The sequence below is a fragment of the Hyperolius riggenbachi genome, chromosome 9, assembly GCF_040937935.1.
Source record: "Hyperolius riggenbachi isolate aHypRig1 chromosome 9, aHypRig1.pri, whole genome shotgun sequence".
NCBI lineage: Eukaryota > Metazoa > Chordata > Amphibia > Anura > Hyperoliidae > Hyperolius > Hyperolius riggenbachi.
In genome coordinates this window covers 17,171,694-17,198,908 of record NC_090654.1, presented here as the reverse complement: position 1 = coordinate 17,198,908, position 27,215 = coordinate 17,171,694, and the positions used below count along the sequence as shown (strand labels likewise).

At 44.9% G+C, this 27,215-nt stretch overlaps 1 protein-coding gene across 2 annotated transcripts in view; it reads right to left on the bottom strand.

Moving 5' to 3' along the window:
• Positions 1-1,895: 1,895 nt before the first annotated feature.
• The window catches only part of CACNA1I (calcium voltage-gated channel subunit alpha1 I), a 614,989-nt gene continuing 589,669 nt past the window's right edge, over positions 1,896-27,215 (bottom strand). For both annotated transcript variants that reach the window (XM_068252020.1, XM_068252021.1), the window contains 3 exons: positions 15,364-15,538; positions 9,982-10,184; positions 1,896-2,898 (listed from right to left, as the gene is read on the bottom strand). In XM_068252020.1, coding sequence (XP_068108121.1) covers positions 2,215-2,898; positions 9,982-10,184; positions 15,364-15,538 — 1,062 coding nt within the window. In that variant the 3' untranslated portion in view covers positions 1,896-2,214. The remainder of the gene's footprint in view (positions 2,899-9,981; positions 10,185-15,363; positions 15,539-27,215) is intronic.

Genomic DNA, 27,215 nt, shown 5'->3' with positions numbered 1-27,215 from the left:
TGCACCATCCCATTGAGATACATTAACCGAGCGGTTTGACAGGCGGATGCGGCCGGTGGATCGCATCAAAAACCGCTCGGTGTGCACTGGGCCTTAACCACTTGCCGACCGCGCACTCATAACGTGCGTCGGCAAAGTGGTAGCTGCAGGACCAGCGACGCAGTATTGCGTCGCCAGCTGCAGGCTAATTAATCAGGAAGCAGCCGCTCGCGCGAGCGGCTGCTTCCTGTCAATTCACGGCGGGGGGCTCCGTGAATAGCCTGCGGGCCGCCGATGGCGGCTCGCAGGCTAAATGTAAACACAAGCGGAAATAATCCGCTTTGTTTACATTGTACGGCGCTGCTGCGCAGCAGCGCCGTAAGGCAGATCGGCGATCCCCGGCCAATCAGCGGCCGGGGATCGCCGCCATGTGACAGGGGACGTCCTGTCACTGGCTGCACAGGACGGATAGCGTCCTGTGCAGCCCCGATCACCGGGGATGACAGGTAGGAGAGGGAGGGGGGGAATTTCGCCGCGGAGGGGGGCTTTGAGGTGCCCCCCCCGCAACAAGCCAGCCAAGAGGAGCGATCAGACCCCCCCTGCACACCATCCCCATAGGGGGGAAAAAAGGGGGGCGATCTGATCGCTCTGCGTGCTGCCTGATCTGTGCTGGGGGCTGCAGAGCCCACCCAGCACAGATCACAGAATACTGCGCTGGTCCTTAAGGGGGGGTAAAGGGTGGGTCCTCAAGTGGTTAAACTTGAACCATTTCCTTTGACCTCCTATGCCTCTCACTTTTGATACTTAAATTTAAGTCTGGCTTTAATGACAAGAAGTTTAACCTACTTTACTTTGACATCAGCAAAGTCCACCTCTGAAGCTGCTCTTTGCATATGAGATGCAGTTTTCACTGAGAGTCAATCTGATTATTTGTTTGTTTTGGTTTTATTCATTTTTTTCATCATTATTTTTTTTTGGTTTCTGTTGCTCAGGTATATGATGTTTGCTTTAAGGGACAGCTGTCGAGAAAAATGTAAAATGTAAAAATACATACATATAAAATGTACATCTCTTCCAGAGTAAAATTCATTACAAGATACTTATTTCCTATGTTGCTCACTTACAATAGGTAGTAACAACTGATAGATTTTTGGACCAGTCCATCTCCACATGGGAGATTCTCAGTACTACCTTTATTCTTTACAAAAGCGCTGCCTGGAAAGAATCTGTACAAAAAATCCATCCAGCTTCCCTGTATGTTTGCACACTATTTTGTAAATAATTATTTTGTAAATAATGAAATAGCTAAAAATCCCCAATGAGGAGATTAACTAGTCTAAAACCTGACAGATCTGTCAGATGTTCAATACTTATGGCCTGCACACACTGCTGCACTTGTGCTGCATGTTTAAAATAGCATGCGATTTTTAAATCGCCAAGCCTTCATGAAAATAGAAAAATCGCATTGCACCATGCACGCATTCATGATTTTTCAAAAGATCTCGTGATTAAAGAACACATGCGATTTTAAAAGTGCAGCGCAAGCGCAACAGTGTGTAGAGGCCCTACTGTACGTGACAGCAACATAGGAAAAAAGTAAATTACAGTGCATTCTACTCCTGGAGAAACGTACATTTTTATATGTGCTTTTTACATTTTAAAATGTTTGCGGTAGGTGTCCTTTAAGAAAACACTGATTGCTTTAAATCACAAACAGTGAGTGTTTCAACCCTGGATACTTTTTTCCCCCGAACATATACATATAAAAATCTGTGATATGCGTATAATTCACAGGAAGGAACATAAAAGACTTCCGAAAATCAAGGTCATCGACTCTCTTCCACCAAATAATTTGTATTGCCACATAAAGTTACCTTTTTTTTTATATAATACAAACTTTCAAGAAGTCCCAAGCAACAGTAAAAATAAAATATATATAAATAAAATAATATATATATATTTATATATATATATAATTTACTATATGTAATAGCCCCAAAGGCTGGATACAGTACAGTGGTTCTTCTAGTTCAGAGCCCGAGAGCTCAGCCAATGTAACCTCTCCTCTCTGCAGTTGCATTGCTTGGCTGGCTCACACAGTGAGGTAATGTAGCGTTTCCTGCTGGTCTGTCTGAGAGCCGTAAGGCTTCTTGCTTTCCTGTTTTCAGAGTTAGGACATCGTTTCCCAGGAAACTGACCTTTCCGCGTACCAAAACAAAAGAATACAAAAAAATCTCATCTGTTCCGCCGACTTTTATTGCCAAAGTCCACATTTCCTGAGACACTACTGTTGGGGATCCCCCTTTCCACAGTTGGTAATTTTCCGGTACTGCTACGACGTTCCTGGGTTTCTGGGGGAGTAGAAGTTTGGTAAAAATCCATGACCCATGATGGCATTGAAAGGAAGCCCTGTGGATCAACTGCGTAAAACTGCTTTGTTCCTCTTACCCTGGAAGGGGCAACAGAAAGACTGTTTACGCTGCTGCATTTTTTCATCATGCCACCAGGTGGTGCTAAGGAGGGGGGTGGTGAAAAGAGAGATGTGAGGGACAAGCTGCTAAGAGTCTCTGAAGGCTCACTTGTTCCCCTTAAACTTCCACCAGCCCCTTCCTCATCAGAAGGGTCCATGGAATCATGAAGAGTACATCCCGGGCTAGTGCTCCCACCACTGCTATGGCTCCGCTGGTGCCCCCGAACGTTCTGAAGTGCAAAGCTAGGGCGGTTGCTTCTCCTCTGTATCAAAGAAAGAGAAGATATAGGAAGTGTAGAATGATGCGATGCAGCAGCTACACGCAGATCTGGGAGGTCCAAGGTACACTGCGGTGAATCACTTAAATGTAAGCTATCTTCCAGCGTAGTCTGCAAACTGTTCTCAGAGTTTGAGCTTCCACTTCCCATTGATGAATTGCTTTCTGTGGGCTGTAGATAAGAAAAAAAAGAAACTTTCTAGTGAAATATTTTTTCAACAAATTTCTTTTACAGTAGGACAAGTTGATTTTTTCTCTGAATGTTAAGCATATCAGGGAAATCAGTTACTAGGTTAAAGAGGAACTCCAGTGAAAATAATGGAATAAAAAAAGTGCTTTATTTTTCCAATAATTATGTGTAAATGATTTAGTCAGTGTTTGCCCATTGTAAAATCTTTTAAATCCTTGATTTACATTCTGACATTTATTACATGGTGACATTTTTACTGTTGGCAGGTGATGTAGCTGCTGCATGTTTTTTGGCAGTTGGAAACAGCTGTAAACAGCTATTTCCCACAATGCAGCAAGATTCACAGACAGGAAACTGCCAGGAGTACAATGGTCCTCAGAGTTTCTTGTGGGAGGGATCATACAGTGCCTTATAGTCTGTTTGTGAAAAGGAATAGATTTCTCATGTAAAAGGGGGTATCAGCTACTGATTGGGATTAAGTTCAATTTTTGGTCGGAGTTTCTCTTTAACACAACCAACAGAGTATTGCACTACTTTAGCCATCAGCTAGGCCTGGTGCACACCAAAACCCGCTAGCAGATCCGCAAAATGCTAGCAGGTTTTGAAACGCTTTTTCCTATTATTCTGAAGCGTTTCAGCTAGCATTTTGCGGTTTTGGGAAGCGTTTTTGGTGTAGTAGATTATATATATTGTTACAGTAAAGCTGTTACTGAACAGCTTCTGTAACAAAAACGCCTGGAGAACAGCTCTGAACTGCCATTTTTCAGAGCGGTTTGCATTTTTCCTATACTTAACTTTGAGGCAGAAACGCTTCCACAATCCAAAATCTGCAGCAGCCCGGGAGTATGCGTTTCTGCAAAACGCCTCCCGCTCTGGTGTGAACCACCCCATTGAGATACATTGACCAAGCGTATCCGCAGCCGCAAGCAGCTGCAGAAATGCTCAAAAAGCCGCTCGGTGTACCCCAGCCCTTTGAGCACATTTTTTGAAGTATGGTTTTTACCATTTATTGGCTAGCTGGCAGATTGTAAAAGCAAGCAAGCTCTTGAAATGGTGAACCTTATTTTTTTTTTAGTCTTATTACAAAATTGCCACCAAATTATTAAAATAAACATAAAAATTAGAAAGGGTACTTTCTTAGCATAAATAAATGATACTACCCATTGTAAATGTCTAGGATCCTCGGACAGTTATGAAACATATTAGCTAGTATAAAGTATCAAAAGAGAAATTCAAATTGACGCAAAAACAAAAACGTACGTGTGCGCATACACACACACACACACATATTAGAATCTATACAGCAGAAGTTCACTATATCAGAATTTGTCAAACATTGGTTATTTATACAAACATATATGCCAGGACCTGAGGACTGAGTTTGCTATAACAAGGTATTTATATATATATATATATATATATATATATATATATATATATATATATATATATATATATATATATATATATATATATATATATATATATATATATATATATACACATATATATATATATATACACACAGGATCTTCTCAAAAAATTAGCATATTGTGATAAAGTTCATTATTTTCTGTAAAGTACTGATAAACATTAGACTTTCATATATTTTAGATTCAAATACACACAACTGAAGTAGTTCAAGCCTTTTATTGTTTTAATATTGATGATTTTGGCATACAGCTCATGAAAACCCAAAATTCCTATCTCAAAAAATTAGCATGTTTCATCCGACCAATAAAAAAAAAGTGTTTTTAAAACAAAAAAAAGTCAACCTTCAAATAACTATGTTCAGTTATGCACTCAATACTTGGTCGGGAATCCTTTTGCAGAAATGACTGCTTCAATGCGGCGTGGCATGGAGGCAATCAGCCTGTGGCACTGCTCAGGTGTAGAGATGGGCCGAACCTCCGATTTTAGGTTCGCGAACCCTGTTCGCGAACTTCCGCGAAAGGTTCGGTTCGCGAAAAAGTTCGCGAACCGCAATAGACTTCAATGGGGAGGCGAACTTTGAAAGTTTAAAAAAATTCTATCAACTGGAAAAATGATAGAAAACATGTTTCAAAAGCTCTAATACCTGGAGCCACACCTAACTGAGTGAAATATACATCACTGCTGGAGAACCCGCCCACCCTCCTCCAAGCAAGGTCCTTTATACCATTTGCCTACCTACACTAATTAGTTATGGGACAGCTGCTACACACTCTGCTAGGGAGATTTTAATTTCCCTCCTCCCACCTCCCTTCTCCCACCTCCCACCTATTCCCTCCTACCGGAGGGAGGAGGGTCTCTTCTGCCAGGGAATTATACTATTTTAAAAACCAGTATACATCATACCATAGCTGGGAATCAAACCCAGATCTCACTGTGTGGTGGGCACGTCACCCTAAGCACTGTACCACTACAGTAGTAAGTGAAGCTAGCCTAAAATGTACCATTTATGCTCAATGCAATAGAACCATTAGGTTGCTTAAAGGAGAACTGTAGTGAGAGGTATATGGAGGCTGCCATATTGATTTCCTTTTAAGCTATACCAGTTGCCTGGCAGCCCTGCTGATCTATTTGGCTGCAGTAATAATAATAATCCAAACATTTGTATAGTGCTTTTCTCCTGTCGGACTCAAAGCGCTCAAGAGCTGCAAGCCACAGGGACGCGCTCAAGAGGCCACCCTGCAGTGTTAGGGAGTCTTGCCTTGAACTCCTTACTGAATAGGTACTTGACCTAGCCAGGATTCAAACCCTGGTCTCCCATGTCAAAGGCAGAGCCCTTAACCAGTACACTATCCAGCCACTGTAGTGTGAATCACACCAGAAACAAGCATGCAGCTAATCTTGTCAGATCTTACAAAAATGTCAAACACCAGATCTGCTGCATGCTTGTTCAGGGTCTAGGGCTAAAAGTATTGGAGGCAGAGGATCTGCAGGATAGCCAGGTAACTGGTATTGCTTAAAAGGAAATCAATATGGTAGCCTCCATATACCTTTCACTACAGTTCTCCTTTAAAGGGAACCTTAACTGTGAATGATATGGATGTTTCCTGTAAACAATACCAGTTGCCTGGCAGTCCAGCTGATCTTTGTGACTGCAATAGTGGCTGAATCACACCCTGAAACAAGCATGCAGCTAATCCAGTCTGACTTCAGTCAGAGCACCTGATCTGCATGCTTGTTCAGGGGCTGTGGCTAAAAGTATTAGAGACACAGGATCAGCAGGCGATTCAGGCAACTGGTATTATTTTAAAAGGAAAAATCCATATCCTTCTCCGTTTAGGTTCCCTTTAAGGATTTGTAGCATAAAAGCCAACTCACATTGGCTGGGATTTGAACCTGGGTCTCACTGTATGGTGGACAAGCACACTAACCACTATACCAACTGAAGCTGGCCTGAAATTGCTGGCCTAAAATTTACTATTTATGCTCAATACAAGAGAAAAAGTAGACAAGACAAATAACATTTATATCACACTTTTCTCCTGGCGGACTCAAAGGACCAGAGCTGCAGCCACTAGGTCATGCTCTATAGGCAGTAGCAGTGTTAGGAAGACTTGCCTAAGGTCTCCTACTGAATAGGTGCTGGCTTACTGAACAGACAGAGCTGAGATTTGAACTCTGGTCTCCTTTGTCAGAGGCAGCGCCCTTATCCATTACACCATGCAGCCACTGCTTACAGATATTTAGCCAGACATGGCCTTCTCTTTTGTGTTATTTGTCTTGTCTACTTTTTCTCTTGTATTGAGCATAAATAGTAAATTTTAGGCCAGCAATTTTAGGCCAGCTTCAGTTGGTACAGTGGTTAGTGTGCTTGTCCACCACACAGTGAGACCCAGGTTCAAATCCCAGCCAATGTGAGTTGGCTTTTATGCTACAAATCCTTAAAGGGAACCTAAACGGAGAAGGATATGGATTTTTCCTTTTAAAATAATACCAGTTGCCTGAATCGCCTGCTGATCCTGTGTCTCTAATACTTTTAGCCACAGCCCCTGAACAAGCATGCAGATCAGGTGCTCTGACTGAAGTCAGACTGGATTAGCTGCATGCTTGTTTCAGGGTGTGATTCAGCCACTATTGCAGTCACAAAGATCAGCTGGACTGCCAGGCAACTGGTATTGTTTACAGGAAACATCCATATCATTCACAGTTAAGGTTCCCTTTAAAGGAGAACTGTAGTGAAAGGTATATGGAGGCTACCATATTGATTTCCTTTTAAGCAATACCAGTTACCTGGCTATCCTGCAGATCCTCTGCCTCCAATACTTTTAGCCCTAGACCCTGAACAAGCATGCAGCAGATCTGGTGTTTGACATTTTTGTAAGATCTGACAAGATTAGCTGCATGCTTGTTTCTGGTGTGATTCACACTACAGTGGCTGGATAGTGTACTGGTTAAGGGCTCTGCCTTTGACATGGGAGACCAGGGTTTGAATCCTGGCTAGGTCAAGTACCTATTCAGTAAGGAGTTCAAGGCAAGACTCCCTAACACTGCAGGGTGGCCACTTGAGCGCGTCCCTGTGGCTGCAGCTCTTGAGCGCTTTGAGTCTGACAGGAGAAAAGCACTATACAAATGTTTGGATTATTATTATTATTATTATTACTGCAGCCAAATAGATCAGCAGGGCTGCCAGGCAACTGGTATAGCTTAAAAGGAAATCAATATGGCAGCCTCCATATACCTCTCACTACAGTTCTCCTTTAAGCAACCTAATGGTTCTATTGCATTGAGCATAAATGGTACATTTTAGGCTAGCTTCACTTACTACTGTAGTGGTACAGTGCTTAGGGTGACGTGCCCACCACACAGTGAGATCTGGGTTTGATTCCCAGCTACGGTATGATGTATACTGGTTTTTAAAATAGTATAATTCCCTGGCAGAAGAGACTCTCCTCCCTCCGGTAGGAGGGAGGTGGGAGGTGGCCAATTAAAATCTCCCTAGCAGAGTGTGTAGCAGCTGTCCCATAACTAATTAGTGTAGGCAGACAACTGAGTCAAATGGTATAAAGGACCTAGCTTGAAGGGAGGGTGGGCGGGTTCTCTAGCACTGAAAGCAGTGTGTTTGACAATAACATGTCTGCTGACAGTGAAATGGAGGGTAAAAATTTTGCTCAATACAGCATTATGGGGCGAATCGAACTTTCGCAAATGTTCGCCTGATGCAGGCGAACGCGAACCCCCAAAGTTCGCCTGGAACCGTTCGCCGGCGAACCTTTCGGCCCATCTTTACTCAGGTGTTATGGAGGCCCAGGATGCTTCGATAGCGGCCTTAAGCCCATCCAGAGTGTTGGGTCTTACGTCTCTCAACTTTCTCTTCACAATATCCCACAGATTCTATATGGGGTTCAGGTCAGGAGAGTTGGCAACCCAATTGAGCACAGTAATACCATGGTCAGTAAACCATTTACCAGTGGTTTGGGCACTGTGAGCAGGTGCCAGGTCGTGCTGAAAGATGAAATCTTCATCTCCATAAAGCTTTTCAGCAGATGGAAGCATGAACCCACTTTTGAACCAGAAACAGCGGCAGAAGCGCCTGGCCTGGGCTACAGAGAAGCAGCACTGGACTGTTGCTCAATGGTCCAAAGTACTTTTTTCGGATGAAAGCAACTTTTACATGTCATTCGGAAATCTAGGTGCCAGAGTCTGGAGGAAGACTGGGAAGAGGGAAATGCCAAAATGCCTGAAGTCCAGTGTCAAGTACCCACAGTCAGTGATGGTATGGGATGCCATGTCAGCTGCTGGTGTTGGTCCGCTGTGTTTTATCAAGGGCAGGGTCAATGCAGCTAGCTATCAGGAGATTTTGGAGCACTTCATGCTTCCATCTGCTGAAAAGCTTTACGGAGATGAAGATTTCATTTTTCGCACAACCTGGCACCTGCTCACGGTGCCAAAACCACTGGTAAATGGTTTACTGACCATGGTATTACTGTGCTCAATTGGCCTGCCAACTCTCCTGACCTGAACCCCATATAGAATCTGTGGGATATTGTAAAGAGAAAGTTGAGAGACGCAAGACCTAACACTCTGGATGAGCTTAAGGCCGCTATCGAAGCATCCTGGGCCTCCATAACACCTGAGCAGTGCCACAGGCTGATTGCCTCCATGCCACGCCGCATTGAAGCAGTCATTTCTGCAAAAGGATTCCCGACCAAGTACTGAGTGCATCACTGAACATAATTATTTGAAGGTTGACTTTTTTTTTTGTTTTAAAAACACTTTTCTTTTATTGGTCGGATGAAATATGCAAATTTTTTGAGATAGGAATTTTGGGTTTTCATGAGCTGTATGCCAAAAGCATCAATATTAAAACAATAAAAGGCTTGAACTACTTCAGTTGTGTGTATTTGAATCTAAAATATATGAAAGTCTAATGTTTATCAGTACTTTACAGAAAATAATGAACTTTATCACAATATGCTAATTTTTTTTAGAAGATCCTGTATATACATACATTCACACACACACACTATATAAGCTGGCTAAGGATATAATTTTATGATTTTTATGATTTCATTTATCTTTTTTTATTAACAAAAAACTTTTTTTCACCTTGTGTGGAAAACAAAACAACATATATCCTTTAATTTATATCATTAAAGGAAATTATTTTAAAAAGAAACCATACAGTATATGTTAGCTATGTTGACTATAAATTCAAAGTGCAACTGTCCATTGAGGTGGCACATCTCTGAAAACCTGAGTTTGGGCTTTTAAATTGAAATGTTTTAAAGGCTTAGGTCTCAAATGGTTATGTGCTTTTGAAGAATTCCCAAAATGCCTACTTATAACCTTGTATCAGTGACAAAAATTAAAAAATAAATACATCTTTTAACATGCAAAAACCCCACTGACCTAGACAATCGCCCCAACCAATTAATTTATCAGCTGCTAAATAGTTGATCTACAACTGTTACTTTGGTTGGCTAAATGTTAAATAATGTCCACTGAAAAAGGAATATCATTTTCAGTTATTATTTACTGACATGTCAGCATCCTAGTAAAATATAATCATTTTTTACACGTATTGTACTTTACTCCTTTTGGCCTTTTTAAGCTTTGGCTGAAAAATCATCTCACCTGTCGGTGAAGCGAGCAGTTGACATCCGGGGAACGAAGGGTAGCCCAAGATTCGGGAGAGGGAAGTTTAGGGAGGCTTTTTTGAAGATTGGGATCTTCTGGATCTGGATCTGCAGTACTGATGGTGGGATGGAAAAACTCTGAAGGGATTGGTAATATGGGAATCAATGGATCTCCTGGTAGAGAAGGTGGTGGAGGGGAAACTGGAGGAAAAAAACACATTATGGTAAATAATTGTGGACTACTACAATTATTTATTGTACTCATTTCACACCTAGAACCATGATGACTAAACTTGCCATACTAAAGGTGCCCGTTATGGTACAATATTTTCCACAGATGTGATCATTCAATCAGATTTTTATAATCAAATTCTATAGAAACCATGCAGTATGGGGAGTAAATTGACATGAAATGATTCTATAATCAATCAGAATACAGAATCTCATCGAAGTGTTGGATTTTACGATCACAATGGAAGAGAGAAAGTGCCCTAATTTACTAATTTATGGGAACAAGTGATAATTACCCTCTGATTAAGATTATGCAAATCTGATTGAATGACCGCATCTGAGTAAAATATTGAACTCTCATTGTGCTACACATTGCGTAGAGCTTCATCAATGGCGTTTGATTCTTGTGTTTAGAGAGGCAGTGAACCAATTATCAGCTGGAAGCTATGCGCGCATGTTTTTTTTCAGTTGTTACAATAACACCTGAACACATTTGAGACAAATTTTCCTCCTAGTTAGTGGCAAAATCTATTTTGCATGATTTTTGGGATCCAACCAAAAGTTTCTAAAAATCTCCCAAACCTGCTATTAACAGTTCATACAGTTCTGCCTCACTGCTAAAACTTTATTGCCATAACAGTTTACATCCTGGTTCACACTAGTGATGATACATAAAATTTCACATACATTTTTGCAATTCCCCCTATACGTAATTACGACCTGTAAATTCAATTTGCTTTTGCAGTCATTCGGAATTTCACGTAAAATTTAGCGTAATTGTCGTGTAATTTCATCCTGACTTTAGCAGTGAATAGCAACGACCCCATACATTCTTTTGACACCAAAATATGTTGAGGAAAATAGTGTGTACAATTCACAAAAATAATTTTCCAAAAAGACTGTCGTTTTTGAGAAAATCGATTTTAATAATGCAAAAAAAATCGTTTTTTAAACTGAAAAATGACAGTTTAAAAACCATTTTTCTTTGGATTTTTTAAATTGATTTTCTCAAAAACTACAAGGTCTTTTTGTAAAATATTTTTTTCCACTTGTACCCACTATTCTTAACAAATTTAGCAATTTTGGTTGCAATAGCATGTATGTGTGCTTTGCTATTAACGGTCGGCATAAACGTTCACAAAATTGTCAAAAATTGTGCAAAATTATGAAATATTAGTTTTACATACAAAATGATTTATGGTTTTCTCTGAAATTTTGCATTACGATTACGATGCATAATTGCGAATTTCGATGTGAAATTTAACACATGGGGAATTTCGGCCCATTACTAGTTCACACTATACTTAAAATTATTCTGTTTACCGCATCAACAGGACAGTTGGTCATCAGACACGTTGATGGATCCATGGATCATACGCTAAGTGTAGGATCTGTGAGTACATGTCCATTGTGAATGAATCCACTGTGGCCCTTGCAGTGAGCAACTTCACCATTGTGCTCTATGATATTCCGTGTTTCCCCTAAAGTAAGACATCCCCTGAGAATAAGCCCTAGCAGGAATTTCTAGCATGCTTGAAATATAAGACATCCCCAGAATGTAAGCCCTAGCAGCAGCCCACAAGACACCAGCAAGTCACGCTCAATACAAAGCCTGGATACAGGAGAGCAGCAGTATAATGTGAGTTCTACAGTCCTGTGTATATGCGTCAGGCAATTTGTGTTTTTGTTAGAGCCAGCCCTCCTGATCTGTCGTGATAAGCATCAGCATTCAGCAGCACTTCACCTCTTCCAAGGTCACACAGCTTATTCTATCATAGCTCTGGGGAGCCTGACAGAGTTATTTGCCTGCAAGAAATAGACTCTTATCCACATGATCAGCAGAATCAATTTCTTGTGAGAGCCAATTTCTGTAAACCACAAGCTCTGTGCATGCTGCTTGTGTTTCAGCATGGCATGTCGTATATACAGCCTCGCCACTGTCACATTACACCGATTCTTCACTCACTGCACTGGCTACCAGTAGAATGGAGAATACTCTTCAAGATTGGACTGCTGACATTCAAATCCCTGCACAATCTGGGCCCTGGATACATGAAGGACTTGCTGAAGCTGCACCACACCTCTCACAACCTCAGATCAGCAAGTTCTATAAACTTGGTCACTCCCAGAGTGCACCTCAAAAAATCTGGAGACAGAGCCTTCTGTCATGCTGCACCTACTCTTTGGAACTCCCTGCCACACCCAGTAAAGACAGCACCATCCCTGGAGCTATTCAAAGCCAGACTGAAAAGCCACCTGTTTAGCCTGGCATTTCCGGACTTATAAAATTCTTCCTCTGTACCACGATGGTCGGAGCCATGCTTATGCGCTTTGAGTCCTACGGGAGAAAAGCGCTTTACAAATGTTATTTGTTGTTGTTGTTGTTGTATAGGAAAACTACTAGCGTTTCCCCCAAAAATAAGGCATCTTCTGAAAATAAGCCCTAGAACATCTTTTGGAGCAAAAATTCATATAATTCTGGACACCGAACATGTTATACCTACCATGCTATGTATGACATGTCTGATGCAAAGGACACAACAGCGACTCTGAAAAACAAGTGTTTTGTGGCATGGACTGTGACACCATGTGTGGCAGGAATCTGATGGAATGAGCTGTTAACCAAACTTAAGAGTGATGATTTAAAACTACAGAAATTCTTGTAAGAAATTAAAGTTCTTAAATCAAAGTTCTCCTGCACCGTTCTCCTGCCATCTCCTCTTTGGAGATACATGTGCTTCTGCACATCTCCCACTGCCATGGCAATCAGAGCCTCTCCCTCCTAAGTCACATGGTGATGACAGTGATGAAGTCCAATGTGGAGGAAAGGTGGGTCCACTACAGGCATGCTTCATACCTATCATGGCTGTCAATGTCTAGTAAACAGAATAGAATACAGTGGCCTAAAAGTCTGACATCTCCCCTCCTCTCCCACTGCATTGTTCTTTGTGGAGCTGAAGACAACATGATTTTGACTGTCTACAGGAAAAAGTGATGGAAATGTGAACATACAGGGAAAACTCGAAAAATCAGAATATCATGCAAAAGTTAATTTATTACAGTAACTCAGGTTAAAAGGTGAAATCAATATATGAAATAGTCTCATTACATGCAAAGCAAGATATTTCCAGCCTTTATTTGCATAATTTTGATGATTTTCGCTGATAGATTATGAGCCATACAATCAAAACCTTAGACCATTACAATGCTGTTAAAATCTTCAATATTCTCGGCTCAAAGTGTCTGACTCTAATCAGCTAATTCATCCAAAACACCTGCAAAGGGTTCCTGAGCCTGTAAATGGTCTATCAGTTGTGTTCAGTATTACTGACATAAATTAATTTTTGCATGAAATTCTAATTTTTCCAGTTTCGCCTGTTTGTCATTGAGGAGGAGATGATCATCTGTGATTTGGGGCTGTATGTATTTTAACCTTTTACATTAAGATAGTAATCGAACAAAAAAATTTAAAGGAATATTATCGATGTATGCATTTATTTTTAAATGCTGTATGTTGTAGCACACATTAGGGCAAGTACTAGGAGCAATTTGATTCCTCACACAGCTGTTCCTCTCAGCTGTAAAATCCTCCGTCAGTTTTGGCGTCAGTGGTCAGTGTTGGATACAAAATGTATCTAATACTGAGCTCCCAGAGGGCTAGACCATGTCTCTGCAAAGGGGAGATGCTATCAACTCCTCAGTTTATAGTTTAATTATCACCTTGCTGAAAGAATCTTGTTAATATGGTGGTAAGGGGTTAAAGATTCTAGCAATGTGTGTTTATTATCTTTGCTTCTCTTTACTGATAAAGATACTAATAATGCTAATTGTAGACAGTGGTCTGCCCCTCTCAGCAGCTTGTAAAGTGGATGCAGCCTGGAGTCAAGCAGGCAGCCAGTCTGAGTGTAAACACAGACTCGTGGTATAGCTAGTTATATTCCAGCAATATTCCAGCTCATTTAGTTACCGGTTACCACCTCAGATCAGCCTATTTCTCCTCATGTCTCCTGCATGCTGAGTGACACAGTGAAATATATTTGTGAGCTGTGTGACAGAGTAACCAAGCAGCTCAGGGTGACCCAAACTACTATGAGCTGTGTGAGAAATGAATTTTTAAGCAGGGATAGTGAGAGAGAGACCTGGGTGAATAAATAAAGTGCCCCTAGCACTAGTGGTAATGTGTACACTAATATAGAGTATTAAAAAAAAAAGTCGTTTCAATCGATAGTACTCCTTTAAGAAAAATGTGGCCTATTTTAAAATGTATCCTATCATATTTTTAAAAAAATACATTTATAAAAATTAACCTCCTTTCAGTTTTCTAAAATACTTAATTGGCCATATGCCCTTCACCTTTTCTCCTGATTTATCTCTTATTTTTCATCTTCTATTTAGAGTTACTTTGCAAAACTTTGTAATTGAAAAAGTAGGTGCAAAATACTATAAAAAAACTATTTTAACTATTTTCTTGCTTGCTGGTGTTTTGATGGGGCAATTCAAATACAAGTTTAAAACATATCAGGAGAAAAACCAGAAGAAAAAGTTTATTGGCTATGGGCCCATGTGTTTTTTTCCCATAACCTTTGTTATATAAATTTGTACTACAACCAAAATATGCTAATATTTTTTCTTTTGTGAAGACACTATTTTACATGGTCCCCACAAGCATATATGGCATACAAGTAATAGACTTAGTTCTATTTATTGTCATCTTTACGACCCTACACAGACTTGATCATTTACCATACGGTAAACTTTCTCAGTAAACTCTCTGTAGTCTTGTTCTATGTGGTTTTCCGACTCCGCACCAGATTCTTTCACCAACAAAAGACAGAGAAAAAATAACTTGTACTAGTAGCAAGAAACCCAATTTATCCTGCAAATAAAATACCATGTTGTATTAGCTACACTGCTTATTAATTTACAGCCGCAGTGAAAAAGCACAAAGGGATCGGAGCCGTGTTATTGTATGTCTGGTGAAAAAAAAAATGCAAGAACATTACATTTGCAGAGAAACATTGTTATCTAAAGGTCAGCTCCACTCTACAAAGAATGGTGTCACTTCTACAATTTCGCTGAAAATGAGCAGTGCTTTTCATTAAAAAGTAGGGTATTTGGAACTCTTTGAAATACAAAAAGACATGGTTACCTGGGTTGTTCTCTTCTTTCAGCCAGCTATCCCAAGACTCGGCCGGGGTTAACGAGACTTTGTCTATCTCACAAAAGTATTGATCTGCCGTAGGGGAGCCAGGGATGCTAGCCAAGGGGAAAAGGTTCTCGTTAAACATCCCAATGCCCAAAGAGTCGGGACTTTCTTGGCCATCCTGTTGATAAATCACACAAGTATTAATCTTTGTAAAATCAACATTGTTTCACATTGAAAAGAAACTGTCCAGATAATCCAAGATTTGAGGATGAGAATGAGCCTTTCTGTAAATACAGTCAGAAATCTTGACAATCTGGCCTGCAAATTTTTATTGACTTGCATGGCAAAGTTTTGCATACTTTGCCTTTGTCATGTTTAACCATAGCAAAGGTGGCTAAAAAGGTTAGTAAGTCAAGTGGCTGCAGTGATAAGTAAGCATATGCTGGGAGAGGTTTTTGTTTTTAAGAAAACTTGAAGTGAAGGGAAATTATGAAGGAGCCATGATGCATGCGCCAGTTATTTTGTTTTTATTTTCACTAACTGTCCCAGGACAAGCACAAGCATATAAGAAATAACCACACATAAGTGCAAGCAAGCCCCAGCCAGCTAAGTAGAAACAATCTTTAGTGTAGAAAAATAATTAACCTCCCTGGCGGTAAGCCCGTGCTGAGCACAGGCTATGCCGCCGGGAGGCACCGCTCAGCAGTGGTGCTCAAATACCCCTTTTTAAAATTCGAGTTTGGTCGAATTCGAATAGTAAATTATTCGAGGTCAGTCGAATATTCGAGTCGAATAAATTTTACTATTCGATTCGACCTCGGACTTCGAGCTCACTATTCGAGTCGGTATTCGAGCTCATTATTCGAGCTGACTATTCGAATTGGCCTTAAATAGCTTCCCAACACTTGTTTTGAGGGTGAATGATGCAAGAAACATATTTGTTTCCAAGTAACAACAGCAAGTGATTATGTGGGGATGTTCCTTTAAAAAAAAAAAGGTGAAAAGAGAAGTTGTGTCCAGAATTTTGTTCAGTACTGTATATACTTCTTCTTCTTCTTCTTCTTCTTTATCTTCTATATCTTCTTCTTCTATATCTTCTTCTTCTTCTTCTATATTGTCTTCTTCTTCTTCTTCTTCTTCATCTTCTTCTTCTTCATCTTCTTCATCTTCTTCATCTTCTTCTTCATCTTCCTCATCTTCATCTTCTTCATCTTCTTCTTCATCTTCTTCATCTTCATCTTCTTCATCTTCTTCTTCTTCTTCTTCATCATCTTCTTCTTCATCTTCTTCATCTTCTTCTTCTTCTTCTTCTTCTTCTTCTTCTTCATCTTCTTCATCTTCTTCTTCTTCTTCTTCATCATCTTCTTCTTCTTCTTCTTCTTCTTCTTCTTCATCTTCTTCTTCTTCTTCATCTTCTTCATCTTCATCTTCTTCATCTTCTTCTTCTTCATCTTCTTCATCTTCTTCATCTTCTTCTTCATCTTCTTCATCTTCATCTTCTTCATCTTCTTCTTCTTCATCTTCTTCATCTTCTTCATCTTCTTCATCTTCTTCTTCTTCTTCTTCTTCATCTTCTTCATCTTCATCTTCTTCTTCTTCTTCTTCTTCTTCTTCTTCATCTTCTTCTTCTTCTTCTTCATCTTCTTCTTCTTCTTCTTCATCTTCTTCTTCTTCATCTTCTTCTTCTTCATCTTCTCCTATATCGTCTTCTTCTTCTTCACTTATTTCTCTTTTCATTTTTTTTTTTAAAGAAATGCAGCTATTTTTGAGCGTAACAACAAATAGCTGGTGGCGCACGCATGTTGGAAGCGCCATTGTATGTGCTCCCTGGCAGTGGAAACACACAGACAGCAGGAGGTAAATTCAGCAGCAGGAGGAGGAGGATGAGTGTGTGGCAGCATGCAGTCAATGAGGCAGGCAGCGTGACATAATAGCCCTGGTACCTAGCGGTGATACCAGGGCTGTAAATAAACACAACAGGAGGTCCCAGACAGCGGTCGTGCAGCCCACATTGTGTCCAATACACAACTGGGACAACACAGTTTTCAACCCGGGCACCTCAGAAAAATTAAACCTTTTTTTGTAATGGTTTTGTAGTTTTGGTTTTACAACCAATTACACAGATATATAGCTATTTTTTGACGTAATAGCTGGTGGCAGAGTGGCAGCAGAAGGTAAATCTGTGTACCCTGGCGGTGGGAAACACAGACAGACAGCAGCAGCAGCAGGAGGAGGAATGGAGGAGTAATTATGCGAGCAGCTATTGTTTGACGTAATAGCTGGTGGCAGTGTGGCAGCAGAAGGTAATTCTGTGTACCCTGGCAGTGGGAAACACAGACAGACAGCAGCAGCAGGAGTAATGGAGGAGTAGTGTGAGTGTGGCAGCAGGTAGGCAGCGTGACATAATAGCCCTGGTACCTAGCGGTGATACCAGGGCTATAAATAAACACAACAGGAGGTCCCAGACAGCGGTCGTGCAGCCCACATTGTGTCCAATACACAACTGGGACAACACAGTTTTCAACCCGGGCACCTCAGAAAAATTAAACCTTTTTTTGTAATGGTTTTGTAGTTTTGGTTTTACAACCAATTACACAGATATATAGCTATTTTTTGACGTAATAGCTGGTGGCAGAGTGGCAGCAGAAGGTAAATCTGTGTACCCTGGCGGTGGGAAACACAGACAGACAGCAGCAGCAGCAGGAGGAGGAATGGAGGAGTAATTATGTGAGCAGCTATTGTTTGACGTAATAGCTGGTGGCAGTGTGGCAGCAGAAGGTAATTCTGTGTACCCTGGCAGTGGGAAACACAGACAGACAGCAGCAGCAGGAGTAATGGAGGAGTAGTGTGAGTGTGGCAGCAGGTAGACAGCGTGACATAATAGCCCTGGTACCTAGCGGTGATACCAGGCCGTAAATAAACACAACAGGAGGTCCCAGACAGCGGTCGTGCAGCCCACATTGTGTCCAATACACAACTGGGACAACACAGTTTTCAACCCGGGCACCTCAGAAAAATTAAACCTTTTTTTGTAATGGTTTTGTAGTTTTGGTTTTACAACCAATTACACAGATATATAGCTATTTTTTGACGTAATAGCTGGTGGCAGAGTGGCAGCAGAAGGTAAATCTGTGTACCCTGGCGGTGGGAAACACAGACAGACAGCAGCAGCAGCAGGAGGAGGAATGGAGGAGTAATTATGTGAGCAGCTATTGTTTGACGTAATAGCTGGTGGCAGTGTGGCAGCAGAAGGTAATTCTGTGTACCCTGGCAGTGGGAAACACAGACAGACAGCAGCAGCAGGAGTAATGGAGGAGTAGTGTGAGTGTGGCAGCAGGTAGACAGCGTGACATAATAGCCCTGGTACCTAGCGGTGATACCAGGCCGTAAATAAACACAACAGGAGGTCCCAGACAGCGGTCGTGCAGCCCACATTGTGTCCAATACACAACTGGGACAACACAGTTTTCAACCCGGGCACCTCAGAAAAATTAAACCTTTTTTTGTAATGGTTTTGTAGTTTTGGTTTTACAACCAATTACACAGATATATAGCTATTTTTTGACGTAATAGCTGGTGGCAGAGTGGCAGCAGAAGGTAAATCTGTGTACCCTGGCGGTGGGAAACACAGACAGACAGCAGCAGCAGGAGTAATGGAGGAGTAGTGTGAGTGTGGCAGCAGGTAGACAGCGTGACATAATAGCCCTGGTACCTAGCGGTGATACCAGGCCGTAAATAAACACAACAGGAGGTCCCAGACAGCGGTCGTGCAGCCCACATTGTGTCCAATACACAACTGGGACAACACAGTTTTCAACCCGGGCACCTCAGAAAAATTAAACCTTTTTTTTTTTAATGGTTTTTTGGTTTTGTTTGTAAAAGATATTACACAGATATATAGCTATTGTTTGACGTAATAGCTGGTGGCAGAGTGGCAGCAGAAGGTAAATCTGTGTACCCTGGCGGTGGGAAACACAGACAGACAGCAGCAGCAGCACACAGCAGCCCACTGTAGGTGTAAAATGTGTGGCTGCAGGCGACGTAATAGTCAAAGTGAACCAGGCTGGCTTAGTGAGCAGGAGCCAGGAGGTGGTAAAGGGTGGTAAGGCACATTAACGATGGTTCTTAGCCAGTTCATGTCCCCCTCTCGCCGACAACAGGGGCCAGGAACTCGCCTTCCACCCACGCCTGGTTCATCTTGAGAAACGTCAGTCTGTCCACAGACTTGTGAGACAGACGTGAGCGTTTCTCGGTGACCACGCCACCAGCTGCACTGAAGCAGCGCTCGGACAGCACGCTGGAAGGGGGGCAGGACAGCACTTCCAGGGCGTACTGCGCCAGCTCGCTCCAGATCTCCAGGCGCTTGACCCAATACTCCATGGGATCAACAGGGGCATCGCTGTCAAGCCCGCTGTAGGACCCCATGTAGTCAGCCACCATGCGGGTCAGGCGCTGGCTGTGACCGGAGGAGGATGCTGCTGCATGCACCTCCTCTCTAGTCACTGCTGCCGGAGCCTCTACAGTCCTGTAGAGCTCGTGGCTGAGAGACAGCAGGTCTGTGGGGCGCTTGCTGCTGCTGGATGCAGGCACCTGCTGCTGCCTCTGTGCTGGCTGCTGGACAGTGGGGGTGGAAGGCTGGGGGAAGGCTTCCTCCAAGCGCTCAACAAGGGCCTGCTGCAAGCTCCTTATTTGTTGCGCTGGGTCTCCTCCTGCAGGCGGCAGGAACTGGCTCAACTTCCCCTTGAGGCGTGGGTCCAACATCATGCTGATCCAGATGTCCTCCCTCTGCTTCATCTGGATCACCCTGGGGTCCCTGCGCAGGCACGTCAGCATGTGCGCTGCCATTGGGAAGAGGCGGGCCACGTCTGCTGGCACATTGACGGCAGTGCTGCTGTCCTCATCCTCCTCCTCTGCCTCGTCAGCCTCATCCTCTCTCCACCCCCGCACCAACTCAGCTGCACTGTGCTGCTCCCCCTCATCAGCAGCAAGGTCAGGGACCTCCACCAAGTCCTCCTCCTCCTCCCCCTCAGAGGTGGACTGTGCAGCTGCTTGCCGCTCCTGCTGGTCCAAGGCTGCCGCTCCCTGTTCCAGCAAAGCATCGAGGGCCCTGTTCAGCAGACAAACCAGGGGCACCCACTCGCAGACCATAGCATGGTCCCTGCTCACCATGTTAGTGGCCTGCAGAAAGGGAGCCAGCACTAAGCACACCTGCTGCATGTGCCTCCAGTCATCATCGGGGACGATGGACGGGATGTTGCTGGTCTTGTCCCTTCTCTGAGCGGCGGAAACAGTGGCCAGGGCAAGGTACTGGTTGACAGCGTGCTTCTGTTCAACCAGACGCTCCAACATCGCCAGGGTGGAGTTCCAGCGAGTCGGAACGTCAAGGATCAGCCGATGGCGTGGCAGATCCAGCTCCTTTTGCACGTCTTCCAGGCTCGCACAGGCTGCAGCCGAGCGCCGGAAGTGACGCACAACGTTCCTTGCCGTTTCCAGCAGTTCGCCCATCCCCTGGTAGGTGCGCAAGAACTTTTGCACCACCAGGTTCAGCACATGGGCAAGACAGGGGATGTGGGTCAGGTTTCCCCTGTCTATTGCGGCAACCAAATTGGCCCCATTGTCGGCCACCACCTTTCCGACTCTGAGGCCTCTGGGGGTCAGCCAAATCCTCTCCTGCTCCTGGAGTTTGGCCAACACATGGGTTGCCGTCAGCTTGGTCTTCCCAAGGCTGACCAAGTGCAGCAGCGCTTGGCAGTGGCGGGCCTTCACGCTGCTGCTGAGGCGGGGGGTTTGGCCAGGTGTGCCGGAGGATGGCAGAGGATCGGAGGAACCTGCTGCAGTTCCCCTGACCCTGCGGGGTGGCACCACCCACTGTGTTGCTGCTGCTGCTGTGCCCGCTGCTGCTCTCCCATCCTCACCCCCTTCCACCAAGCTGACCCAGTGGACAGTGAAGGACAGGTAGCGGCCTGTCCCGAAGCGGCTGCTCCAGGAGTCCATGGTGACGTGGACCCTTTCACCAACCGCGTGCTCCAGCCCTCTCTCCACATTGGCCATCACAAAGCGGTGCAGTGCAGGAATGGCCTTGCGGGAGAAAAAGTGTCTGCTGGGGAGCTGCCAGTCTGGGGCTGCGCAAGCAAGCAGCGCACGAATGTCGCTCCCCTCCTGCACGAGCGTGTACGGCAGGAGTTGGGAGCACATGGCCCGTGCCAGCAAGCCGTTCAGCTGCCGCACGCGACGGCTGCTGGGAGGCAGAGCCCTAACCACCCCCTGGAAGGACTCGCTCAAAAGGCTCTGGCGTGGCCTTTTGCTGGCACGGGAATCAGCAGACACAGCGGAGGAGGCCACTGAGGACTGGCTGCCAGAACAGGCCTCAGTGTCGGCGGCAGGAGTTGCAGAGGGGGGGAGGAGCAGTGCGTTTCCGCACTCCTGCTGGTGCTGCTGGAGGAGCAGGAGGGCGGGTGGCTGCTGTTGCTGCTGCTGCTGCTGCTGAAGGCTGTGCAGTGATGGGTGTGGTGCCACTGCCAGCACCAGATGCCTTCAGCCTCTGGAACTCCTCATGCTGGTGGAAATGTTTCGCAGAAAGGTGGTTGATGAGCGAGCTGGTGCTGAACTTTAAGGGGTCTGCACCTCTGCTCAACTTCCGCTGACAGTGGTTGCAAGTAGTGTTGGGCGAACAGTGTTCGCCACTGTTCGGGTTCTGCAGAACATCACCCTGTTCGGGTGATGTTCGAGTTCGGCCGAACACCTGACGGTGCTCGGCCAAACCGTTCGGCCATAAGGACGAACTAAGAGCGCATGGCCGAACGTTCCCCGAACGTTCGGCTAGCGCTGTGATTGGCCGAACGGGTCACGTGGTTCGGACCCGAACGCGCTCTGATTGGCCGAACTGTCACGTGGTTCGGGTAAATAAATACCCGAACCACGTCATATCTCCGCCATTTGTCTGTGGGTTTAGCTTTGGGTAGGCAGGCAGGGTAGTTAGCGCTCCAGCCACGCTAGCCAGGGTCCCCCCTGTCATTGTGTCACTGCTGGGAACAGTAGTACACCGCTTGCTCAGCCACACTATATAGCATTCTGTTTACTGCCACTCTGTGTACCTCGCTCAGCCACACTATATAGCATTCTGTTTACTGCCACTCTGTGTCTGCTGGGAATAGTAGTACACCGCTTGCTCAGCCACACTATATAGCATTCTGTTTACTGCCACTCTGTGTACCTCGCTCAGCCACACTATATAGCATTCTGTTTACTGCCACTCTGTGTCTGCTGGGAATAGTGGTACACCGCTCGCTCAGCCACACTATATAGCATTCTGTTCACTGTTCTGTGTCTGCTTGGAATAGTGGTACACCGCTCGCTCAGCCACACTATATAGCATTCTGTTTACTGTTCTGTGTCTGCTGGGAATAGTGGTACACCGCTCGCTCAGCCACACTATATAGCATTCTGTTTACTGTTCTGTGTCTGCTGGGAATAGTGGTACACCGCTCGCTCAGCCACACTATATAGCATTCTGTTCACTGTTCTGTGTCTGCTGGGAATAGTGGTACACCGCTCGCTCAGCCACACTATATAGCATTCTGTTTACTGTTCTGTGTCTGCTGGGAACAGTAGTACACCGCTCGCTCAGCCAGAGTATATAGCATTGTGTTTACTGCCACTCTGTGTACACCGCTCAGCCAGACTATATACCATTGTTTACTGACACTCTGTGTACACCGCTCAGCCAGACTATATACCATTGTTTACTGACACTCTGTGTACACCGCTCAGCCAGACTATATACCATTGTTTACTGCCACTCTGATTCTGCTGGGAACAGTAGTACACCGCTCGCTCAGCCAGACTATATACCATTGTTTACTGACACTCTGTACACCGCTCAGCCAGACTATATACCATTGTTTACTGCCACTCTGATTCTGCTGGGAACAGTAGTACACCGCTCGCTCAGCCAGACTATATACCATTGTTTACTGACACTATATAGCAGACTATATAGCATTGTGTGTACACCGCTCAGCCAGACTATATACCATTGTTTACTGACACTCTGTGTACACCGCTCAGCCAGACTATATACCATTGTTTACTGCCACTCTGATTCTGCTGGGAACAGTAGTACACCGCTCGCTCAGCCAGACTATATACCATTGTTTACTGACACTATATAGCAGACTATATAGCATTGTGTGTACACCGCTCAGCCAGACTATATACCATTGTTTACTGACACTCTGTGTACACCGCTCAGCCAGACTATATACCATTGTTTACTGCCACTCTGATTCTGCTGGGAACAGTAGTACACCGCTCGCTCAGCCAGACTATATACCATTGTTTACTGACACTATATAGCAGACTATATAGCATTGTGTGTACACCGCTCAGCCAGACTATATACCATTGTTTACTGACACTCTGTGTACACCGCTCAGCCAGACTATATACCATTGTTTACTGCCACTCTGATTCTGCTGGGAACAGTAGTACACCGCTCGCTCAGCCAGACTATATACCATTGTTTACTGACACTATATAGCAGACTATATAGCATTGTGTGTACACCGCTCAGCCAGACTATATACCATTGTTTACTGACACTCTGTGTACACCGCTCAGCCAGACTATATACCATTGTTTACTGCCACTCTGATTCTGCTGGGAACAGTAGTACACCGCTCGCTCAGCCAGACTATATACCATTGTTTACTGACACTCTGTGTACACCGCTCAGCCAGACTATATACCATTGTTTACTGCCACTCTGATTCTGCTGGGAACAGTAGTACACCGCTCGCTCAGCCAGACTATATAGCATTGTGTTTACTGCCACTCTGTGTACACCGCTCAGCCACACTATATAGCATTGCGTACTCTGCCAGTCAGTGTGTATATTGCTGGGATCAGTAATACTCCACTCACCGTCAACCACTATATGAGCTCAACATGAGTTCCCCAGAGACCTCCGCTGTGAGCAGCACTCCCAACAACAGCAACAGCCAACGCCCCACGCAAGCTATAACATCCACCCCAGCAGCCAGTGGTCAGCAGCAGCCCTCCCCGGAGGAGAACGTTGTGTCCATCAGTCCGTCGCCAGAGCGATTAATGAGGGCTGCCATTGAGGAGATGATGGGGCCTGATGTGGAGGAGGAGGTCTGGCTCAGGCCAGCATCCCAAGTTAATGTTGAGGACGATGAGGGGTCTGTGTCTGGGGATGTTGGGGTGGCAGAGGTGGTGGGTGGGTCAGACTCAGGAGAAGAGTTGTATGATGAGGATGATGATCGGGACCATCTGTATGTGCCTCAGAGTCCGACCCCGGAAAACATGTTGTATCGTGTGTTTAGGTACTAAAATCTGCGTTCCCTCCCAGTAGTGTTGGGCGAACAGTGTTTGCCACTGTTCGGGTTCTGCAGAACATCACCCTGTTCGGGGTGACTATATAGCAGACTATATAGCATTGTGTTTAATGCCACTCTGTGTACACGGCTCAGCCACACTATATAGCATTGTGTTTACTTCCACTCTGTGTCTGCTGGGAACAGTAGTACACCGCTCACCCGCCACTGTATAGCATTGTGCTCTGTGTCACTGCTGACAATAGTGGTACACCGCTCACCCACCACTGTATAGCATTTCTGTACTGCCACTGTACTGCTGCCAGTCAGCGTGTACTTTAAGGATAAGTGAAATGAGGAAGAAATCCGGTGAAAGAGGGAGGGGCAAGGGAAGAGGTGTTTCCCCTGACGGTTCACGTACAGGCCACAGGGGAGCACCCAAGCAAACCCACTCAATACTGCCCATGTTGTCCAGGACAACAACCCTCACAGATCCAAAAGAACAGGACCAGATAATTACTTGGATGACCTCTCAAGCGTCCAGCAGTGGGTTAAGCAGCACCAGCACATCACGCACGAGGTCCGAGTCCTCAGCCAGTTAAAGTCTGGGCTTTCTTTGAAGACTGCACTGAGGATGTTACCATGGCGATTTGCAAGGTGTGCAAGACCCGCCTGAGCAGGGGGAAAAGTATTAACAACCTCTCCACCACCAGCATGAGCCGCCACATTCTATCCAAACATCCCACTCTGTGGGCAAACGCGGCAGGACAGGGTACCACCAGCAACACTGCCTCCCTTGGGTTCACCAGACTCACCACCAGACCCGCCTCAGCAGCAGCAGTAGCCCAGCCATTGCGTGGTTCACAACATTCACAAACATCAGACGATGCTGACACTGTCACTTTCCGGACTAGTGCTCTTGAGGTCTCCCAGTGTTCATCAAACACAACAACCAACAGCCCTTCGGTGTGCAGCGCTACGGTTGAGTTGTCTGTCTCTGAGATGTTTGAGCACAAGAGGAAATTGCCAGCAAATGACCCCCGGGCCGTGGCAGTAACAGCCAGCCAGCATAGCCAAGCTTCTGGCCTGCGAAATGCTGCCATATCGAGTGGTGGAGACAAACAGCTTCAAGGGCATGATGTCAGTGGCCATCCCACGTTACGTGGTTCCCAGCCGCTACCACTTTGCGCGCTCTGCAGTGCCTGAGTTGCATGAGCACGTGGTCAGCTAAATAACCCGAAGCTTGAAGAATGCCGTTGCCTGCAAGGTTCACCTCACCACTGACACCTGGACGAGTGCGTTCGGCCAGGGTCGATACATCTCCCTTACCGCGCACTGGGTGAACCTTGTGGAGCCTGGCAGCGATTCCTCACCTGCTACGGCGCGGGTGTTGCCCACGCCGCAAACAGCTGGATAACAACAGCAGCACCTACCTCTCTGACTCCTTCTCCTCCAACGCATCTCAAAGCTGTACCTCATCCGGAAATGCTAACCCAGCACCAGCAGCAGTAGGATCGTGGAAGCAGTGCAGCACAGCTGTTGGCATGCGTCAGCAAGCGTTGCTGAAGCTGATCTGCCTTGGGGATAAGCAGCACACAGGGGAGGAAATTTGGAGGGGAATAAAGGAACAGACGGATTTGTGGCTGGCACCGCTGGACCTGAAACCGGGCATGAAGCTAGACACCTGGCACGAACTGGCAATGTACACAATAGAGGTGCTGGCTTGCCCGGCAGCCAGCGTTATGTCGGAACGCTGTTTCAGTGCTGCCGGAGGCATCATCACAGATCGGCGTATCCGCCTCTCCACAGAAAATGCAGACCGTCTGACTCAAATTAAAATGAATCAATCCTGGATTGGAAACGACTACGCAACACTCCTGGACCCCAACCAAGTAACATGACCGATGAACATCTGGGATGGTTTAGCGTTTCCGGTCCCTGTTTATTGAACCTCTTATCTTTATTACATTTATGACTACATGGCGGTACAAAGCATGCTATCCGCACGCTTTTTGTCCTCATGCAAGGCCTGGGTTGTTGTGTCTCACAAAGCGTGGCCTTCTCCTCCTGCGCCTCCTCCTGTTCCATCACGTGTGCTGCTGCTGCTGCTGCTGCTGCTGGGTTACCGTTGCCGGTCCCTGTTTATGGAACCTCTTATCTTTATTACATTTATGACTACATGGCGGTACAAAGCATGCTATCCGCACGCTTTTTGTCCTCATGCAAGGCCTGGGTTGTTGTGTCTCACAAAGCGTGGCCTTCTCCTCCTGCGCCTCCTCCTGTTCCATCACGTGTGCTGCTGCTGGGTTAGCGTTGCCGCGTGGTCCCTGTTTATTGAACCACTTATCTTTATTACATTTATGACTGCATGGTGGTACAAAGCATGCTATCCGCACGCTTCTTGTCCTCATGCAAGGCCTGGGTTGTTGTGTCTCAAAGCGTGGCCTTCTCCTCCTGCGCCACCCTCCTCCTGTTCCATCACGTGTGCTGCTGCTGGGTTAGCATTACCGGTCCCTTTTC